The following is an 18,098-nucleotide window of genomic DNA, read 5'->3' as shown; positions in this document are numbered from 1 at the left end:
ACCTCTGTGCGCCGGAGCAGTTCCGGTTCGGTAGTGGGAGGTTGTTGATGTTGGGAGCTGTTCGCTTCGTCCAGCTAAAACATGGGGAAATCATTCGCTAACTTCATGTGCAAGAAGGACTTCCATCCAGCGTCCAAGTCCAACATCAAGAAAGTAAGAAGGGCCGGCGCAGGGGAAGTGCGGGGGGTGGGCAGGGCACGGCGTTCGAGCCGGCCAGAGGCGAGGACGCTCCCCAGCCTCGGCTGACCAAGAGCGTCCCGCGATGCCGCCGCCACCGCCGGGGGAGCGGGTCTGGAGACGCGGCGGAGGCTGCGCGGCAGGTCGGGGTGGCCTCGGGGAGCTCTTGATAATTGTCCACTCCTCCCCCCGGGGAGTCCTGTAGATGCTGTTCTGTTTACTGAGTTGTTTCGGAACCTCTCTTAAGAGTACTTAGTGACAGTCCAGGTTTTCAGTAAAGATCCTGAGCCTGTGCATTAATTTACTCCGTCCCCAAGGAAGCTGATGGTGCATTTAATTGAGCCTCTTGTTATGGCTCGGTCTAGAATACAGATGCTTCAACGATTCATTATTGGTACCCCCTTGTCCTCCCTGTCCTTTGCCCCTTCCTCTTGTAGATTATCCTGCCTGGAGGGGGGGGGGGGGGAATCAGGAGCACTGTCTATGAATTCTCAGATATCCTCAGGGTATTGGGATTGCCAACATCCAGCATTCTGAGCCCACCTCCTAACCTAAGCCAAGGTGGTTGTTGGATTTTGTTTTGTCTTGTCCTTTATTCAGAGCAGACTTATTTGGAGCAATACAGATAGCAGAAACAGCATACAGAAATAATGCTGCTATTGCGCTTAACGCTTTTAGTAGAGGAATCAGTAATGTAGTGGAAAAATCATTTGGGTTTATATACCCCAAATTTGAGTGGGCATAGAAGGTTTTTCTCCCTGTCAATTCACAAATCTGGGTTTTAATTGACATTTCGAAGCCCCGCAGAAACCTGTTCTTTTAAGGTTTGGTTGTTTGTGTACCCTGAAATCCTTTCATCACCGGTTTTCCTCTTTAGAATTCTCCTTTCTCTTCCTCATCTACCTACCTTAGGAAATTTCTACTCTTCCTTCAAGGGCCATGCTACCTCCTCCATGAAGCCTTTGCTTCTCTTCATCAGAAGTAGTCTCTTTCCTCTAGGCTCTTTGTATGCCAGGATCTAGAATTTTTATTTTATTTAGTGAGCAGTGGAGAGCCATTAATAAAGTTTTGTGAATAGAGAAGAGATATTGGAATAGTGCTTTAGGAAGATTACTTAATTATGATGTGAAATATGGTCTGGAACAGAAGAGACTGGAAACAGGAAAACTGATGGGGAGGCTGAATAGATTAGGGCCTTAACTGGAGTGGTTGTGTTGTGAGTTCAGAGGAAGCTACTAATATGAAATGGAAGGGGTATGATCAACAGGACTTGGCAGGTGAGTAGACATGTAGAAAAAGGGAAGTCATAGATGCCCTACAGCCATATGAGCCTGGATGATTGGGAGAATTGTTAGGGCCTCCTAATCTTGGCTTAAAGGTGAGCAGTATTGAATGACTATAGGATTTAACAGGGCCTGTTGTGATCATTTTTTATTTTCTTTTATTACTAATTCTTGATACCTTTTTATTAAGTCTTTATTATTTAGGGTCCAGGGCTGCCTCTGTTGAGGAGTTTTCTTGGATGACAGAAACCTTTTTCCCTTGGAATGTTAAAATTCACTAAAGGATCCCAGACATTCCTGAAATTAGAAGCCTAGAGGGAGGCCTGAGAGATTTTAATTTGTTTATGGAAGGATCCCAATCTGCTCTGACACTGTAGCTACCTTTTTGTTGTAAACCCCTGTCTATTACCCATAAATATTGCCTTGTAAGAATAAATCTTATGAGGCATAGCTTTGATATGCAGTTCACCTTTGTTTATAGATACATTGAGGTTAGGGGTGCTGGGACCCTGAAATAGCAACATGCTGGTCCTGCCCAAATGAATTCAACCAGCTCCTGCTTTCAGCCAAAGAAAAACAAAGTTTATTACAACACCAATAAAAAGATGGGCGTGCTAAAAATCTGTCCTATTGACTAGACTCTTAAGGAATCTCAGCCTTGGTGAGGCTTGTATTGATGAATGGTCCAGATTGAATCTGAACGCTTTAATGGAAACCAGGTGAATCTTATATACAAAAAGACTATGGGAGGAATCTAGGTGTGGCCAAGTAGTCTGGGATGACTGGAGGTCAACCACCTGGACCAAGAGAATGGGGTCCAGATAGGATCAAGAGTGGGAAGTAGTTGGAGAAGATCTGGAGGTAACAATGAAGGGCTGGGATAGGTGAGGAGAAATAGAATTGGGAGATTGGGCATCTACAAGGAAAAGCCAGTTGAGAGGATTATAACCTCTGGCAAACACCAGAGACTTGATCAAATAGGAAATTTCAAGGAGAGTTCAAGGGAATTTCTAGAGCCTGTACCCTGTCAGGTAGACCCCTAACTTGTTGTGGTGGGGGGTGGAGGGGATTCCCAAGAGATTGCCTCCTCTTCATGGGTGTATGATCAAAAATTATTCCACTGTCTCTCTGATGTAATTGAAAATTACATAAATTTCCAAAAAAAAAAGCAAAAGAAAATTACATAAACTTTATTAGAATCCTAATCAGAGTTATTTTTCTGATCTCTGGCCCTATGTTTACACCTAATAAAGACCAAGATTTAACCTCTTGGACCTCTCAATGATGATAATGTCATTCTTCACCCATCACAAGAACTCAATGGAAATATTTTTCCTGGAATCTGGGCTTTGTGTGTACTAGATTTGTGATTTTATTACTAAAGGAAACTCCTGGTGAGGAAATTTCCTCTATTGAAGAACAGAATCTCCTTGGCAACTTAAAAAAATCTTAAGAGATCTGCCTGGGGCCACCAAGAGGTTAAGTGATTTGCCCTGGGTCGAAACCATAATGTATCTGTGACTTGTACTTGAACCCATGTCTTTGTGACCCCAGCCAGCCTTTTATCCATTATGAAAAGTTTCCTGTTAATGACTCACAAATCTGTTGTAGAGTAAGGCTTTTTTTTCCCCTAGTATTCCAAAAGATTGGTAATTTCATCCATGTGGATGCTCCCTCCAACAGTGGAGATCACAACCCTTCCCTGGCTTGGAATGAGTTGGCTGTGGCCGAAAAATATTTATTATTTGGTAGCCAGCTCTCAGGAAGACCCTCTCCGAACTTCACAAGGATCATTCTCAAACAAATAAATAATTCATTGCCAAGTACATGTTCTTTCTGCTGTTATAGGACCTGCCAGAGCCTGCACTCCCCTGGAATAATCTTCTGGGGCTGCAGTGGGAAGAAACATCTGCGTATGTCTTTATTTGAGGAAACTGATATAAATAATAGAATTTAATCATTTGTTTTTTTTTTTTTTGTAAAAGAGAAACTTAAATTTAAAACTAAGTTTAATGTTTTTCTTTATTAATAAGGTATGGATGGCTGAACAGAAAATATCATATGATAAGAAGAAACAAGAGGAATTAATGCAACAGTACCTTAAGGAACAAGAATCATATGATAATAGGTGAGAAATGGCATAATTGTCTCTTTTTTTAAGTTAGAAAAGAGCTAAAATGCTTAAGTGACAAAAATCACCTTCCAACATACTGTATCTATAGCTTGTGAGAGGTCTTTCTGAGTCAGGGAACTACTAACTCTATGCAAGCAGTGTTGGAAACTGCAATTCCAATACATATGTTCCTTCAAAATTAGTATCTTGGCTGATTCAGAACTTGGAGTTAGAAAAATATTCCTGTGTTCCAGAAAACATTTTCTGAATGGTCCAGTTATTCTTTTTGAACAAATCATTTTTAGACGATCTTTACACTAAAAATTAGCGGTTTTGATCACATGGAGTTATTACACAATAGCACTCAAATCATAATTTAGTCTTTAGAGCTGTGATTTTTAAATGTTTTACAATTGGATCTTTTCCTGTTATGACGTCTTAGTTTTACCTAATTATCCATTTTGGACAATGTGAAAGAAGAAGCATGGTGTAGTTAACTGAAGGCCATTTTCAAAATGTAGATAACCTGGATTTATCACATAACTTGCTGGGTTGGGGGGAGGTGGTGAGGAACCTGTGGCCTCTAGGCCATGACCCTCTAGGTCCTCAATTGCTACCCTTTGACTGCCACACCTAACAGAATAAATCCCTGGGGACCTAGAGAGCCACATATGCCCTCAAGACTGCAGGTTCCCCACCCCTGCTCCACACCTATGAAATCAATGCAAGCTCATACCCCAAAACAACAAAAAAATCCAGTCCTATAATAGGCATTGGTATATGTGGATATGTGTATATTTAAATCCTGAAAGTATAAATGAATGTTAATAGCTGAAATCTCTATAACACCTTAAAGTTAAGAAAGTATTCTTACAGCGGAGCCAAGATGGCTGAGTAGAAGCACGACCTTCCCATGGCTCCGGCTTCCACCTTCTCCAATCCATGTAAAAATGGGACTCTAAACAAATTTTGGAGCTGCAGAACCCACAAAATGACACAGAGAAGCTAAACTCCCGCTGAGGACAGCCCAACAGGCCAGCAGGAATCCAGTTCAGTGCTCTGGGAGCTGAGCCCAGCCCCACACTGAGGCTTTAGCCCCAGGGTGGTCCTGACCAGCCACTGGCCAGAAGGACTCCAGATCAGCAGCAGCAGTGGCCGTTTCCAGATTTATCAACACATAGATGTGAAGGACCAAGTGAGAGTTCAGTGCAGTCTGGACTTTGGGACCAGTAAGTGGGAGTACGTGGCTTTTACCCCCGGGGCCAGAAGCCGCTGAGACGCCAGCACAGCCAGCCAGTGCCATGTGGCAACTTCAGCTCCTGGCCTGCAGAGTGTAGGGGGACCAAGCACCAGTCTGAGGGGTCATCGCTCTTGCTTTAACCTGCTTGGATCTGGATTGCAGTCTAGGGTGGAGGTCCTGGGGTGTGTGTCCAGCTTGCCAGAGCGTGTGGAGATCTCAGAGAGGGCATCCATCTAATGCCTCAGGCAGCTGAGAAAACCCCAGTGTTTGGGTCGAAAGCTCCCCTGTCTGGTGGCAGAGTCCTACTGTGGCAAAAAGCCCAAAAGTCGAGTAATTGAGTGGCAAAATGAGCAGGCAAAGGAAACAAAGCAGACAGAAGATTCCAACATTACACTCCTATATGGGGGACAAAAAGGAACAAAGTATGGAACAGGAGGAAGACAGTGAAGTCAGGAACTCCTGCACCAAAAGCTTCAAAGGAAAATACAAGCTGGTTACAGGCCATGGAGGACCTTAAGAAGCAGATAAGAGAAGTGGAGGAAAAATTAGGAAGAGAAATGAGAACGATGCAAGAAAATTATGAAGTGAGAGTCTGACTCAAATGGCAGAAGAGGCTCAAAAAGGCAATGAAGAGAAGAAGCCCTTAAAAAGCTGAATTTGCCAGATGGAAAAAGAATCTCAAAAGGCCAATGAGGAGAATCATTGCTTCAGAATTAGATTGGAGCAAATGGAAGCTAATAGCTTTATGAGAAATCAAGATGCTGTTAAACAGATCCAAACAAATGAAAGAATAGAAGGAAATGTGAAATATCTCATGGGAAAAACCACTGACGTGGAAAATAGATCCAGGAGAGATCATTTAAAAATTATTGGACTGCCTGAGAGCCATGATCAAAGTAAGAACCTAGAAATCATCCTCTAGGAAGTTCTCAAAGAAAACTGCCCTGATGTTTTAGAACCAGAGGGCAAAATAGAGGTTGAAAGAATCCACCGATCACCTCCTGAAAAAGATCCCCAAAAGAAAACTCCTAGGAATATTATAGCCAGGTTCCGGAATTCCCAGATTAAGGAGAGAATATTATAAGCAGCCAGGAAGAAACAATTTGAATATTGTGGAAACAATCAGGATAACCCAGGATCTGGCAGCTTCTACACTGAGGGACTGAAAGGCTTGGAATATGATATTCTGGAGGTCAAAGGATCTGGGATTAAAACCAAGAGTCAAAACTGAGTATCATGTTTCAGGGGAAAATATGGTCATTCAGTGGAATAGAGGACTTTCAAGCTTTCTTGCTGAAAAAACAAAGAGTTGAATAGAAAATATGATATTCAGATACAAGAATCAAGAGAAGCATGAGAAGGTAAACAGGGAAAAGAAATCATAAGGAACTTACCAGAGTTGAACTATTAACACTCCTACATAGAAAAACAATAATTGTAACTTATAAACTTTTCTCAGTAGTTGAAGGGATTAGAAATATGTGTGTGTGTGTGTGTATATGTCTATGTGGAGGTATATGGGCATATGAATACATATGTGAATGTGTGTGTATATATGTATACAGGTATACATAGAGGGCACAGGACCAATTTAACAGGAAGGCATGATACTTAAAAGGTGAAATTAAGAGGTGAGAGGAATATAATGAGAGGAGATGGAGAGAGACAGATTGGGGTAAACTATCTCATACAGAAGAGGCAAGGGAAAATGGTTACAATGGAGGGGAAGAATAGGAAGGCAAAAGGGAATGGGTCAACCTTATTCCCATTGAATTTGGCTTGAGGAGGGAGTGAAATACACACTAAATAGGGTATCTCACCCTTCGGGAGAGTAGGGGGGGAAAGGGGATGAGGGGGGTATGATGGAAGGGAGGGCAGGCTGGGGGGGAGGGAAGTTGGAAGCACCCACTTTTGAAAAGGGACGGGATTAAAGTAGAGAATAGAACAAGTGGGAGGTGGGATAGGAGGGAGGGAGATATAGTCAGTCTTTTACAATATATCTACTACCGTGTTTTCCCGATAATAAGACACTGTCTTATTTTTTTTGGACAGAAAAACACCAGAGGGCTTATTTTCAGGGGAGGGCTTATTTTAATGAACATTGACAGCAATTTTAATAAACAGGTAAATGTGAACAAAAAAATGTACCTTTATTCAATAAGCAAATCACTGGGGAAGAACAGAATGACGCACTCACTGCTGCAGCTCTGATTGGATGCAGCTCAGAGCGCGGCGTGCGTTTCATGGGGGGGGGGGGTACGGTGCATACAGAGGGTACCGTAATGTAGCGTGTAGCCCAGGAGATCACCTTCACTACAGTAGCAATCTCAATAGGGCTTATTTTCGGGGGAGGGCTTATTTTAGAGGAATCTTGCACAGTAAGGGGAGGGCTTATTTTCGGGATAGGTCTTATTATCGGGGAAACACGGTATGTTATTGTTTTGCATTAGCCACACATGTACAACCTATATTGAACTGCTTATCTTCCCAGTAAGAGTGGGTGACAAAGAAGGAAGAGAATGAATCTGGAATTGAAAGTCTTAAAATCAAATATTCAAATATTTATATGAATATATGTGTGTGTATATATACTATTATTAATACCATCTTACATGTAATTGGGAAATAAGATATACAGGCACTGAGGCATAGAGATCCACTGGAAAAGTCGAAAGGGGTATGGGAGAAAATATGGGAGAGAACAGATTGGAGGAGGGATATCCTGTGGGACTGCTATTTTGGGGCGGTGGGTAGGGGTAAAACAGGGAGAAAATTTGTAACTCAAAATCTGGTGGAAACGAATAATGTAACTCAGAAGTTAATAAAGCATTAAAAAAAATAGAGAGAAATAAAGAAAAAAAAAGAAAATATTCTTACATACGTGGTCACATATGTCCATCACAGAAATCCTGTAAGATAAGTACTACAGGTTTATCAACCCCATTTTACAGATGAGAAACTGAGGCTCTAAGAGGCTTAGTGACTTGTCTGTGCTCATCGACTAGTAAGCGTCAGAGGCAGGATTCAGCTTAGGTCTTGAGTGACTCTAAGTCCGGTACTCTTTATATGATACTAGGCTTCCTCTCCCAAAGGTATAAAAATTATTTTACACACACTACACTACAAACACTGTTACATGGCATAAATTGGCATATGCATGTAGTGCTGGACTCCAGGCCAATAAGAATCCATTCTTTACCAATTTCACTCAGTCTCTGATTGTTTTCCACATTGACTAAAGGCGTACATTGTGAATGGCTGATATAAGCAATAAAGTGGAAAGTTTTGCTATGAGTACCTATACTCTGTTAGGACATTTTCTTTGTGGAACTTCTTGGATCACTTCACTGTACCCTAGGGTTCCAGAGAATACAGTTTGAAAAAACTGATTTGGACTATAACATGAAATCATTTTCCTTATCTTTGTAGCATAGCTGATGCAGGTGAAGTCTACCAAAGTCTTTAACTTGACGCATAGGTCTCAAAATCATTTAATACCATCATTTTGACTTTGACTTTTAATACTGTTGCTCATTGGGGCAGCTAGGTGGCACAGTGAATAGAGCACTGCCCCTGGAGTCAGGAGGACCTGAGTTCAAATCCAGCCTCAGACACTATACTTACTAGCTGTGTGACCTTGGGCAAGTCACTTAACCCCGAATTGCCCTGCCTTCCTGCCTCCAAGAAAGACCAAAAAAACCTGTTGCTCATTTTTGACTGAATAGAGATATTCACCATATTTATTTCAAGTTATTACATGATGCTTTAAGCAGTCATCAACTAATTTGGGATAGAAGGAAAACATAGTAAGGAATGTAGTGTGGTAGTATTATTTAATCTACCATGGCTGCTTTATACATAGTAGACATTTAATAATTGTGTAAATTGAACTCAGTTCTGCATATTATAAAATATGCAATAGTGACATTTTTGAAGTCCTGTTGCTTTTCTTTAGTACTTCATAAACTGAAGAAAAGTCTCTGGGGGCAAAGGTAGTCCTCTCTTTTCTTTCAGCAAATCATGTGCCTGGGGCTTTCAGTGTAGGGGTGAAACTCCTCCTTAAACATTGTGTAATTTGTTAGTCAGACATTTTGTGCTAGAGGTTATGTGAAGCTTTTTAAATTTACATGCAGAAATATAAAGTATACTTGCTATTTGTGAAGTAAAAGTTATAGATGTCTCACTAAAGAAGTTTTGTGTCAGCATCTACAGGTTCTGCTTTTAGGAAGAATTATTCTTTTTCTTTTTTAGAGGGGGGAAGGTAGGGCAATTGGGGTTAAGTGACTTGCCCAAGGGCACACAGCTAGTTTTGGGCTGGTGCTCTATTCACTGAAGAATTATTCTTTAGAATGCATTTTGTTCTTTGCATAATTTTCAGACCCATGTCTTCTTTCACTTAGGTTGCTTATGGGTGATGAACGTGTAAAGAATGGCCTTAATTTTATGTATGAAGCCCCACCAGGAGCTAAAAAAGGTAAAAGCATGGTTGCTTTATTTTTTAAAAGTCTTGGGTAAGGGAGGGGTCCCATTAATAATTGAGGAGTGTTGTATCACATATTAAGGATAATTGCTCTTTTTAATGGTATTGTACTTTTTTTTTTTACTTTTTTGGAGGGCAATTGGGATTAAGTGACTTGCCCAAGGTCACACGGCTAGTTTTTGTGTTAAGTGTATGAGGCTGAATTTGAACTCAGGTCCTCCGGACTCCAGGGCTGGTGCTCTACACACTGCACCACCTAGCCGCCCCAATGGTATTGTACTTCTATGAAGATAATTAAGTAACTGATAGATAAGGGAAGATTTAAAAAATATAAATATTTGTATTGCCTAATACTTAATTTTGTCTTTCTTAAAAGAAAAATTCAGGATGAACACAGATTTAATGTTTCCTTTTTTGCAAATATCTTTATTACTGAATACAACTCATGAAGAAATTGGAAACATAATATTCCCACTTCAGTTTGATGGATGTGCTGAAGGTTTAAAACCAAGAAATTTAACATGCTTATCAGTAGTCTTATTTTAAATTGCTTTCAATTCTTTATTGTTCTAAAATTTAACTCTTTGAGAAGAGGAAGCAAGGAAAAAAGAAATTGAAATCTTTATGAATTGCAATATAACGTCACAAATGACTGCATATAGAATTAATATAGTATATGGTTTATATTATTAATGTTCTTAAACCTGTCTTTTTCATGTGTTTGATATTCAATCAAGAAAACAAAGAGGTAAAATACTATTTTCTATTTTTCATTTACTTTAAATTCAATAAAATGTATCATTGATTGTAACATATTTTATGGAAATTTTAAGGAGTCATATTTATATTTTTAGCAAGATGATGCAAAAGGAGAGACTGAATACAAATTTGAATGGCAGAAAGGAGCCCCACGAGAAAAGTAAGAACTGTTACCTTTTCTAAATAAAATTTGCAAATCATAAAATTTATTTGTTCTTTTCCCCTTTTTTACTTTTGTTGCCTCTTCCCTTCCTTTAAAAAAAAGGTGATTTTTAAAAAATACTTTCATGTGACAGATCTGCATGCTCTTGGCAACTTATTTAATTTACCTGCTTATTCTGCAAATTCTGAATTGCAAATTCAAACTTAATAGTAGGTATGACTGTGAAGTGCCTTTTGAAAATTACTTCTCCATTTCTGAATTGTTGCTTATTGTGGATTTTATAGTTCTTTGCTTGTTGAAATGAAATAACGTGATAACCTATGAATTATAAAACTTTTTCAGATTAACTGTAACTGATGACTGAATTATTTCAAGTTTTTGCAATATGTACATTTTCTTTACTTAATAGATATGCAAAGGATGACATGAATATCAGAGACCAGCCATTTGGTATTCAGGTAAAGGAAGTCTATTTCATTTTGTCAGAATACTATTTATATTATAAATTGTTCTTTAATTATTCCATTCAGCAAAAGTGTACAGCGAAGTAACAAAAGAAAATTCAGAGGTTAAAAAAACAATATGAGTGTAGTGGTAAAACATGGACAAGATAGTGGCGTGTATGTAGTAGGTGTTGCTTTAAGCTTTCGGTCTCTTGAGAGCTGTGGAGATTTTTTGGTCACGATCTAAAAATGGGCTTGAGTCTGAGTCTTTAGGTCATCAGGGTACTTAAGATTTTGTCATCATGTTTAGTATTTTGAGTGCAGCTTTACTTAAAGCTATGGAAGTGTGCTTTGGCTTTTTGTTCATATGTGTTCATGTTTTTCTGTCACAGTAACTAAAAGAAGTCTAGAGCACCATTCATTATGGAGAACAAGAGGAGCCAAACCTGCACCAGCTCCAACTTGGACTCTGATCTCTCCACACACTTAAGAAAGGGGAAGGGATTAACAACACACCCTCTATAGGACCCTGGAAATAACCTAATAGTTGTCTTCCCTTCTTTTTTGAGACTTTCTATAGAATTCTTTCAGATGTTTCTGTAGATATTCAGTGAGCCTGTTTTGGCTCTTGATCTGAGTTTGAGAACTAATTTTTTAAAATATAAAACCTCCTTGGCTCACAAACTATATAGAAACAGGCAGCAGGCCGGATTTGGTCTGTGGGCAATAGTTTGCCATTCCCTGCCTTAAAGCACCATAATATTTTTGTTTTTGTCTATTAATTTGAAAACTAAAAAAATTTATCTGTCCCCTACTTGGGGACTGGCTTCTAGATCCAAAATGAGCTGTTACATACAACACAGAAAAGCTATAAAGAATTGAGCCTGGATAATTTGAGGCTGTGGGGTAACTTAATAATTGCCATATTAAAGAGGCAGTCATTCTATTACCACTTAAGATGATAAAAAGAAATAGGCTTAAATTTCACCTTTAAAAATTTAGGCTAGATATTAGAATTTCCTTACATTTAAAGTTGTTCATCACTGGATTGCAGTTGCCAAAGCGGGTATAACATCTCTTTTCCTGGAGATCTTTTAAAATAGGTTAAAATCTGTCATTCAGAATTAATTTAAATTCAGTGCTTCATAGGAATAAAGTTAAGATAGCAAGAAAATCTGCAAAATATTCAGTAATCATAACAATACCTCTGGTTCTTTAGGTACGGAATGTGAGGTGCATTAAATGTCACAAATGGGGTCATGTCAACACTGATAGAGAATGTCCTTTGTTTGGTCTTTCTGGAATCAATGCAAGTTCAGTTTCCAGTGATGGCTCAGGTAGGCAATGGACAAAGATTTATTTTATTTTTTTATTTGGGTTTTCATCCAGGGTTTAGGGGAAGAAGATAAAATATTTTTTTGGTTGCCTTTTTGTATTTGGATTGATATATCACTTATTCAAGAATAAAATTAAGGTTGTATCTCCAGATCAGAAATGTTGTATTGTCAAAACCAGTTATCAGATATCATTTGATAAAATTAAATTTGATTTGTCTGGACCAAGAATCATTCATTGGCCTAATCCTTAGACACACTTATAACATTGTTAGTTTTATTAAAATGGGGAAAGGGGGAGGAACACACCCAAGAGATTGAAATAGTTATTTCTCATATTCTCACTCCTTTCTGAAAGTAGGTAGAAATGAGAGTCACAGCCATCTCTTTTTTTTTTTCATGGCAGCTAGGTTGGTGAAATAGATAGAATGCTAAAACTGAGGTCAGGGAAACTAGAGCTCAAATTCTGCCCCAGGCACTTACTAGATGTGTGACCCAATAACCTTAAAGTGGTATCTAAATGCCAGCTATTTTTATTACAGTCTTCTATCTATTGTACTGCTGTGTATGTAAAACTGTCATTAAATGGGGGGGGGGGGGGCTTATAGGGGGTATTTAATAAACGCTTGTTGATTGAAACATAATTTACCTCCAGAGGTAGTCATTGCAACCTAACCAGAATAGACTGAATTACATTTGTGTTGTTCAGAGTCAGGTCAGAGTAAAAGCATCAACAGATTTTGTTTCACCTCTTCCCCTTCCTACCAAGCATAATATTTGTTCTTTTATTAAATGCAGTTTTCTATGCCTTGATATATTTTACCAAAAAAGTATTAAAACTGGGAAGACCTAACCATGTCTGTGTCTTACTCACAGTGAGAGGCAGCAACACACATAGAATTGTGAGTCTGGAGATAAAAGGGATCTTAGAAGTCATCTGGCCCAGCCCTTTTCATTTTAAAGAGCCCAGCGAAGTTATATGACACTACCAAGGTCACACAGAGACAGGATGCAAACTCAAGACCTTCTGATGCTAGATTCATGAGCTGCTCTAGCTGAGGGCTAAACCGTGTTCTGGACCCCACACTCAGAACAGAAGTTCAGGGCCAGGACCAGGGATGTAGTTCCACTCCCCAAAATTAAGTCAAAGCACAGATAACTCCAATCTAGCCTGTAAACGGGACCTTCTCCCTACAGCTCCTTACTTCTTCAAGCAAGAGAGATTCAGCCATAAGACACTTGTTTCTTACGTCAGGGATTTGAGTTTAAAATGATAGTCCTTCAGTATCAGCTTTAACATAGTCCATAGGAGTGGAAATTGAATTCCTAATTTTCTAGTGACCTTTATGAGTCTAACTCCTTATGTAACAGGAGGACACTAGAAGGACAGTGCTGAGTGTTGGTCTTTTGGTATAGATGTTCCCTCAGCAAGACTGACCACAGACTTCCTGGCTTGAAGTATGGACATTTGGGTTCAGATCTTCTCAAACCACTTACTCTAGCTGAATTTCCATGGGAAAGTCACTTAACTTCTCTGTGCCTCAGTGTCCTCATTTGTAAAATGTAGATAACACCTGTAGTGTTTACTCATGGGTGCTATGAGGATCAACCAGATGAGATGATGTGTATAGAATATTTTATAAACTTGAAAGCACTAGGTAAAATTAGCTATTTTTGTTAACAGCATTGCTTCCTTTCTAATTTTTAAATATTTCAAACCATGTAATTTGGGGTTTTTTTTGAAGAAGAAGAAAAAATTTTGCATTTTTTCTTCTTTTTCCCCTCATAATTCCCCTCCCTTTTTTTTCTTTTATTCCCCCATAATTCCCCCTCTATTGGGCCAATATAGAAAGACATAAAGTCCTCTGAAAACTTGGTAAGATAAGTAAATAACTTTTTTCTGTAATTAAAAAAAAAGTTTTCAGCCACTTTTCATTTCATGTTTTTGTGTGCCTTCAAAAGCTTTACCATCAGTCACAGGATCAGAGTTAAATCTTTAAGCAACCTCAGAGGTCATCCAATCTTAACTTTATAATTGTACTGACAAAGGGAGTCAAGGCTCAGGAGAGCTGAGTAACTCACTCTCACCCAGTAGTGTCAGAGATATCCTCTGACTCCAGGGCCATTGTGCTTTCCCCGATCCTGTGCTCACAAAGATAATCACTTCCACCCATAAAATGTTTTCTGCTTCTGACAGGATGAACCAAGGGCACTCTCAAGATTGTTGGTAGACTTTTGAAGTAGGGATGTTCCATTCATTAAGGTAGATATTTAGATCAGTGTCACCAGTAGCTACTGTAGCCAGAATTGAAAGTTCTCCCCAGAAGGGCCTCTGAAGGCTTAGTAAGAATAGTTGAAGATGTATGAATAGTGGTTAAGGACTCTTTCTCTTGCTTTCAGTAAATAGCATTATTTCTGTTTCTCTTAGCAAGCATTCAGAGGTGTCCTGTTGACAATCAGAAACAGTATTACTCTGAGAGAGATTTTTTTTAAAGAAAATATTTCCTCTTCAGAGTGGTGAGAAGGAGCTCAAGTAAATATGGTAATCCTCTCTGTTTAACAAGGACCTGCTGATAGGATTTAACTGTGAGGAACATTAGAATTAGGTAGTGTGTTCATTCATCTTTCACTTTTCTCTAAGCATGAAGAAAATTCTCTACAAGGTCTCCCAAATGTATATGCTTCTATTTTATATCCTCATAAGCCTTTCTATAAACTGAAAGAACAGGAGACTCTCTTTGCAAAGTGTCACAGCTCTGATGAGATAGTCCTTAGTTTAAAATTTTTAATTTTTTAAAAATCTAGTAACAAAATTTCTTATTATAATGATAGTGGTTTTTAAAATATTTTGTTAAGTATTTTTATATCTATAATGTCATTTTATACTCTCAACCCTGGCAAGAGTACTAATCTGGTGCATAGCTAATACACTGAAAACTCTTAGAAGAAAATAGAACTTTGACATACAAGACTAAAACATGTGAAACAGTAATGACTAAGAAACTTACTTTAGGACAGTCCAATAAGTATAATAGGACAGTCCAATAAGTATAATCTTTTCTAACTGATTCTTAGTAAGATTTTTCAAATGCCCATTTAAAATTTCTTCTGCTATTTATGAGGCAACAGATGATGATGATGATGATAGTAATAGCTAGTGTTTATACAACACTTTAAGGTTTGTACAGTACTGTATACATGTTAACTCATTTGATCCTAACAACCTTTGAGGTAGGTGATAGTATTCCCATTTTACAATTGAAGAAACTGAGGGATAGAGAAGTCAAGTGACTTAAGTGGCCAGAATCACACAGCTAAGGAATATTTGAGGCAGAATTTGAATTCAGGTTTTCCTGACTCCCAAGATCTTCACTACAGCCCCTGGACTAACTAATCAGTTGTCATTTTGGTCTAATATCCAAAATTTTATCTGATGAAAATTAGAAGAGATACCATTGATTGGCTAAGATCATCTTGATCAAATGGCCTCAGGTAACATTTGTATTTAACACATCCCCAAAATAGTGGGTCAGTCTCAGTTATGTTCCATAAAATAAATTAATTGCCTTTCAGAAAAATCTATAGAAGTGACTGTGTTATTTGCCATATCAGTCAATCACTTCATTTAGGGTTCTGGAAAAATCTTCAGATAACCCTGTGTCTGCATCACAAAATGAAAGAAATAGAAGAAAAATAGTAATTCCTTAATAATATCCTGTGATGGTTCTCATTATTAGATTATAAATCCTTTGAGGGCAGAAACATCTTTGTTAACTAACACACACACATACACACACACACACACACAAACCCACATACACACAGACCATTTAGTACAGGGAGTAGAATTACAACTCAGTATTTGTTGAATGAATTAATCAATAGCAGAAAAAGTTTACCTCATGTCCCTATCTTAACGTAGATGCACAATGTATGATGATGTCATCATTACTATATTTTTAGTGATTCTAAATTTGTTCTGTATAAGGCTCTTTTTAGATTATGACACTAAGTAAAGCTTAATGTCTCAGAACTCAACCTTAGCTTCATTTCATGATTGGAAGCTTATGAAAGAAAAAGAAGCAAATGTCCTGGGTTTATTCTTCAGCTAGCAATTATAGTAAATCCTTCTGCCTTAAGGTAGATAAACTTTTTTTTAAACTGTTAAGATTTCAAAAACCTGGTGCAGTGAATAGAGCACCGGCCCTGGAGTCAGGAAGACCTGAGTTCAAATGTAGCCTGAGACACTTAACACACACACACACAAACCTAGCCATGTGACCTTGGGCAAGTCACTTAACCCCAACTGCCCCTCCAAAAAGAAAAAAAAAATTTCAAAAATCCAAGATGATTTAGTGAGGTGAACCATGTATCTAAACCAGGTTTCTTCCTTCCTTCCTTCCTTTTCTTCCTTCCTTCCTTCCTTCCTTCCTTCCTTCCTTCCTTCCTTCCTTCCTTCCTTCCTTTCTTTCTTTCTTTCTTTCTTTCTTTCTTTCTTTCTTTCTTTCTTTCTTTCTTTCTTTCTTTCTTTCTTTCTTTCTTTCTTTCTTTCTTTCTTTCTTTCTTTCTTTCTTTCTCTTTCCTTCCAAGGGGGAGGAAGGGCAGTTGGGGTTAAGTGACTTGCTCAAGGTCACATGGCTGGTAAGTGTGTCAGGTATCTGAGGCCAAATTTGAACTCGGGTCCTCCTGACTCCAGGGCTGGTGCTCTATTCACTATGCCACCTAGCCACCCCCTGAACCAGATTTCTTAGTTAAATTTTATTACTTTTGCTGAATCTTCACTATAAATGTGTTTAAAGATTATGTATTTGATGAACTGTATATCATTACTCAGTCAAGTATTAAACTAAACACATAACCAGCTATAAAGCTGATGGTATTTGAAACAGCTATGCCAAATTATGTAGTATAGAAGCTTTTGATTATAGTAAAAGGGTTAGAATAGTTGGAGATAATTTCATCAAAAGGGTGTTGAGGGTGTCTTTATAAAGGTAGGTAAGATTTATGTATGTAGAAAGAAGTGAAAAGGGATTCTAAGATTGGAGCTGATGTGGTAAAGTATAATCTTACCTGCATTAAGAACAATAAAAGGCCTGGCCTGACTTGAACATAGAATCAAGTAGTATTTCAAAATAAGATTGAATAGAAACCAGATTGTAGAGGGCATGAAAATTGGGCAGATGAATTTGGACTTGATATGATAGACAATGAAAAGCCAATAATAGATTTCATTGTTGAGCAGATGAATGACATGGCAGAAGTGGTATTTTCAAAAAGGAACTTTTTGATCTTACATTTTCCTTGGAACAATTGTCCGATTTCTGAATAACTAGGACCAGCTAGAGAATTAGAAAGTCTTTTTATGTGTTGTGGTCTGATAGATACATTCAGAGGTAGAAAACACAAGTTTCCTTGTCTTTCCTCGTTATGGAAGATGTTAGGGAAGCATAGGCCCCTTCCCAAATTATCCTTTAAGACTCATAAGCTGGAGATACTACACCAAATGTATGGGAGAGAGTTGAAGGAACTCATGGATGAAATTATGGCATTGTTGATTAAAGTATATAACCTAATGGCTACTGTGCTGGAGAACTAATAGAATGTTGGTCTAAGGAGTTCCAGAATATAACTAGGGCAAACTCACTGAATTACTATGGAATTACCAGTGACTTAAATATGGTATATATAAATACATGATTGAGCATTTTTTAACTTAATTGAACAGAATAGGTAGCAACCATCAGTTCATATTTATGTTTAAAGTTTAAAAGACAACAACTTAAATAGCCTATCTTCTTTTTTAAAAATAGTCAATCTTTTATTTATATAAAAAGTACCAGTGACCAGACCTACATTTCTTATTCAGCTCAGGAGTCTGTCTGAAAGGGGCAAGAAGACAAGTACTATAGAAGAATGTGACTCTTTTTCTTTGATGTCACCCTTAAAAGTTAGAGACATACGGGGCGGCCAGGTAGCACAGCGAGTAAGAGTACCGGCTCCAGTGTTGGGATGACCTGGATCAAATCCGGGCTCAGATACTCAGCACCACACCCAGAAATAACTGGCCGTGTAACCTTGAGCAAGTTACTTAACCCCAATTGCTTAG

The 18,098-nt window shown here is 38.4% G+C and overlaps 1 protein-coding gene across 1 annotated transcript in view; it reads left to right on the top strand.

The window, feature by feature from the left end:
• Positions 1–17: 17 nt before the first annotated feature.
• CIR1 (corepressor interacting with RBPJ, CIR1) overlaps positions 18–18,098 on the top strand; it is a 41,449-nt gene continuing 23,368 nt past the window's right edge. The window contains exons 1-6 of the mRNA XM_069068431.1: positions 18–153; positions 3,494–3,588; positions 9,214–9,298; positions 10,148–10,212; positions 10,625–10,673; positions 11,878–11,995. Coding sequence (XP_068924532.1) covers positions 82–153; positions 3,494–3,588; positions 9,214–9,298; positions 10,148–10,212; positions 10,625–10,673; positions 11,878–11,995 — 484 coding nt within the window. The 5' untranslated portion in view covers positions 18–81. The remainder of the gene's footprint in view (positions 154–3,493; positions 3,589–9,213; positions 9,299–10,147; positions 10,213–10,624; positions 10,674–11,877; positions 11,996–18,098) is intronic.

This window comes from Petaurus breviceps, unplaced genomic scaffold (assembly GCF_028583685.1).
Source record: "Petaurus breviceps papuanus isolate PSGF00001 unplaced genomic scaffold, PetGlider_PUasm1.0 90763, whole genome shotgun sequence".
Classification (NCBI taxonomy): Eukaryota; Metazoa; Chordata; class Mammalia; order Diprotodontia; family Petauridae; genus Petaurus; species Petaurus breviceps.
This window is presented reverse-complemented; position numbering and strand designations above follow the sequence as displayed.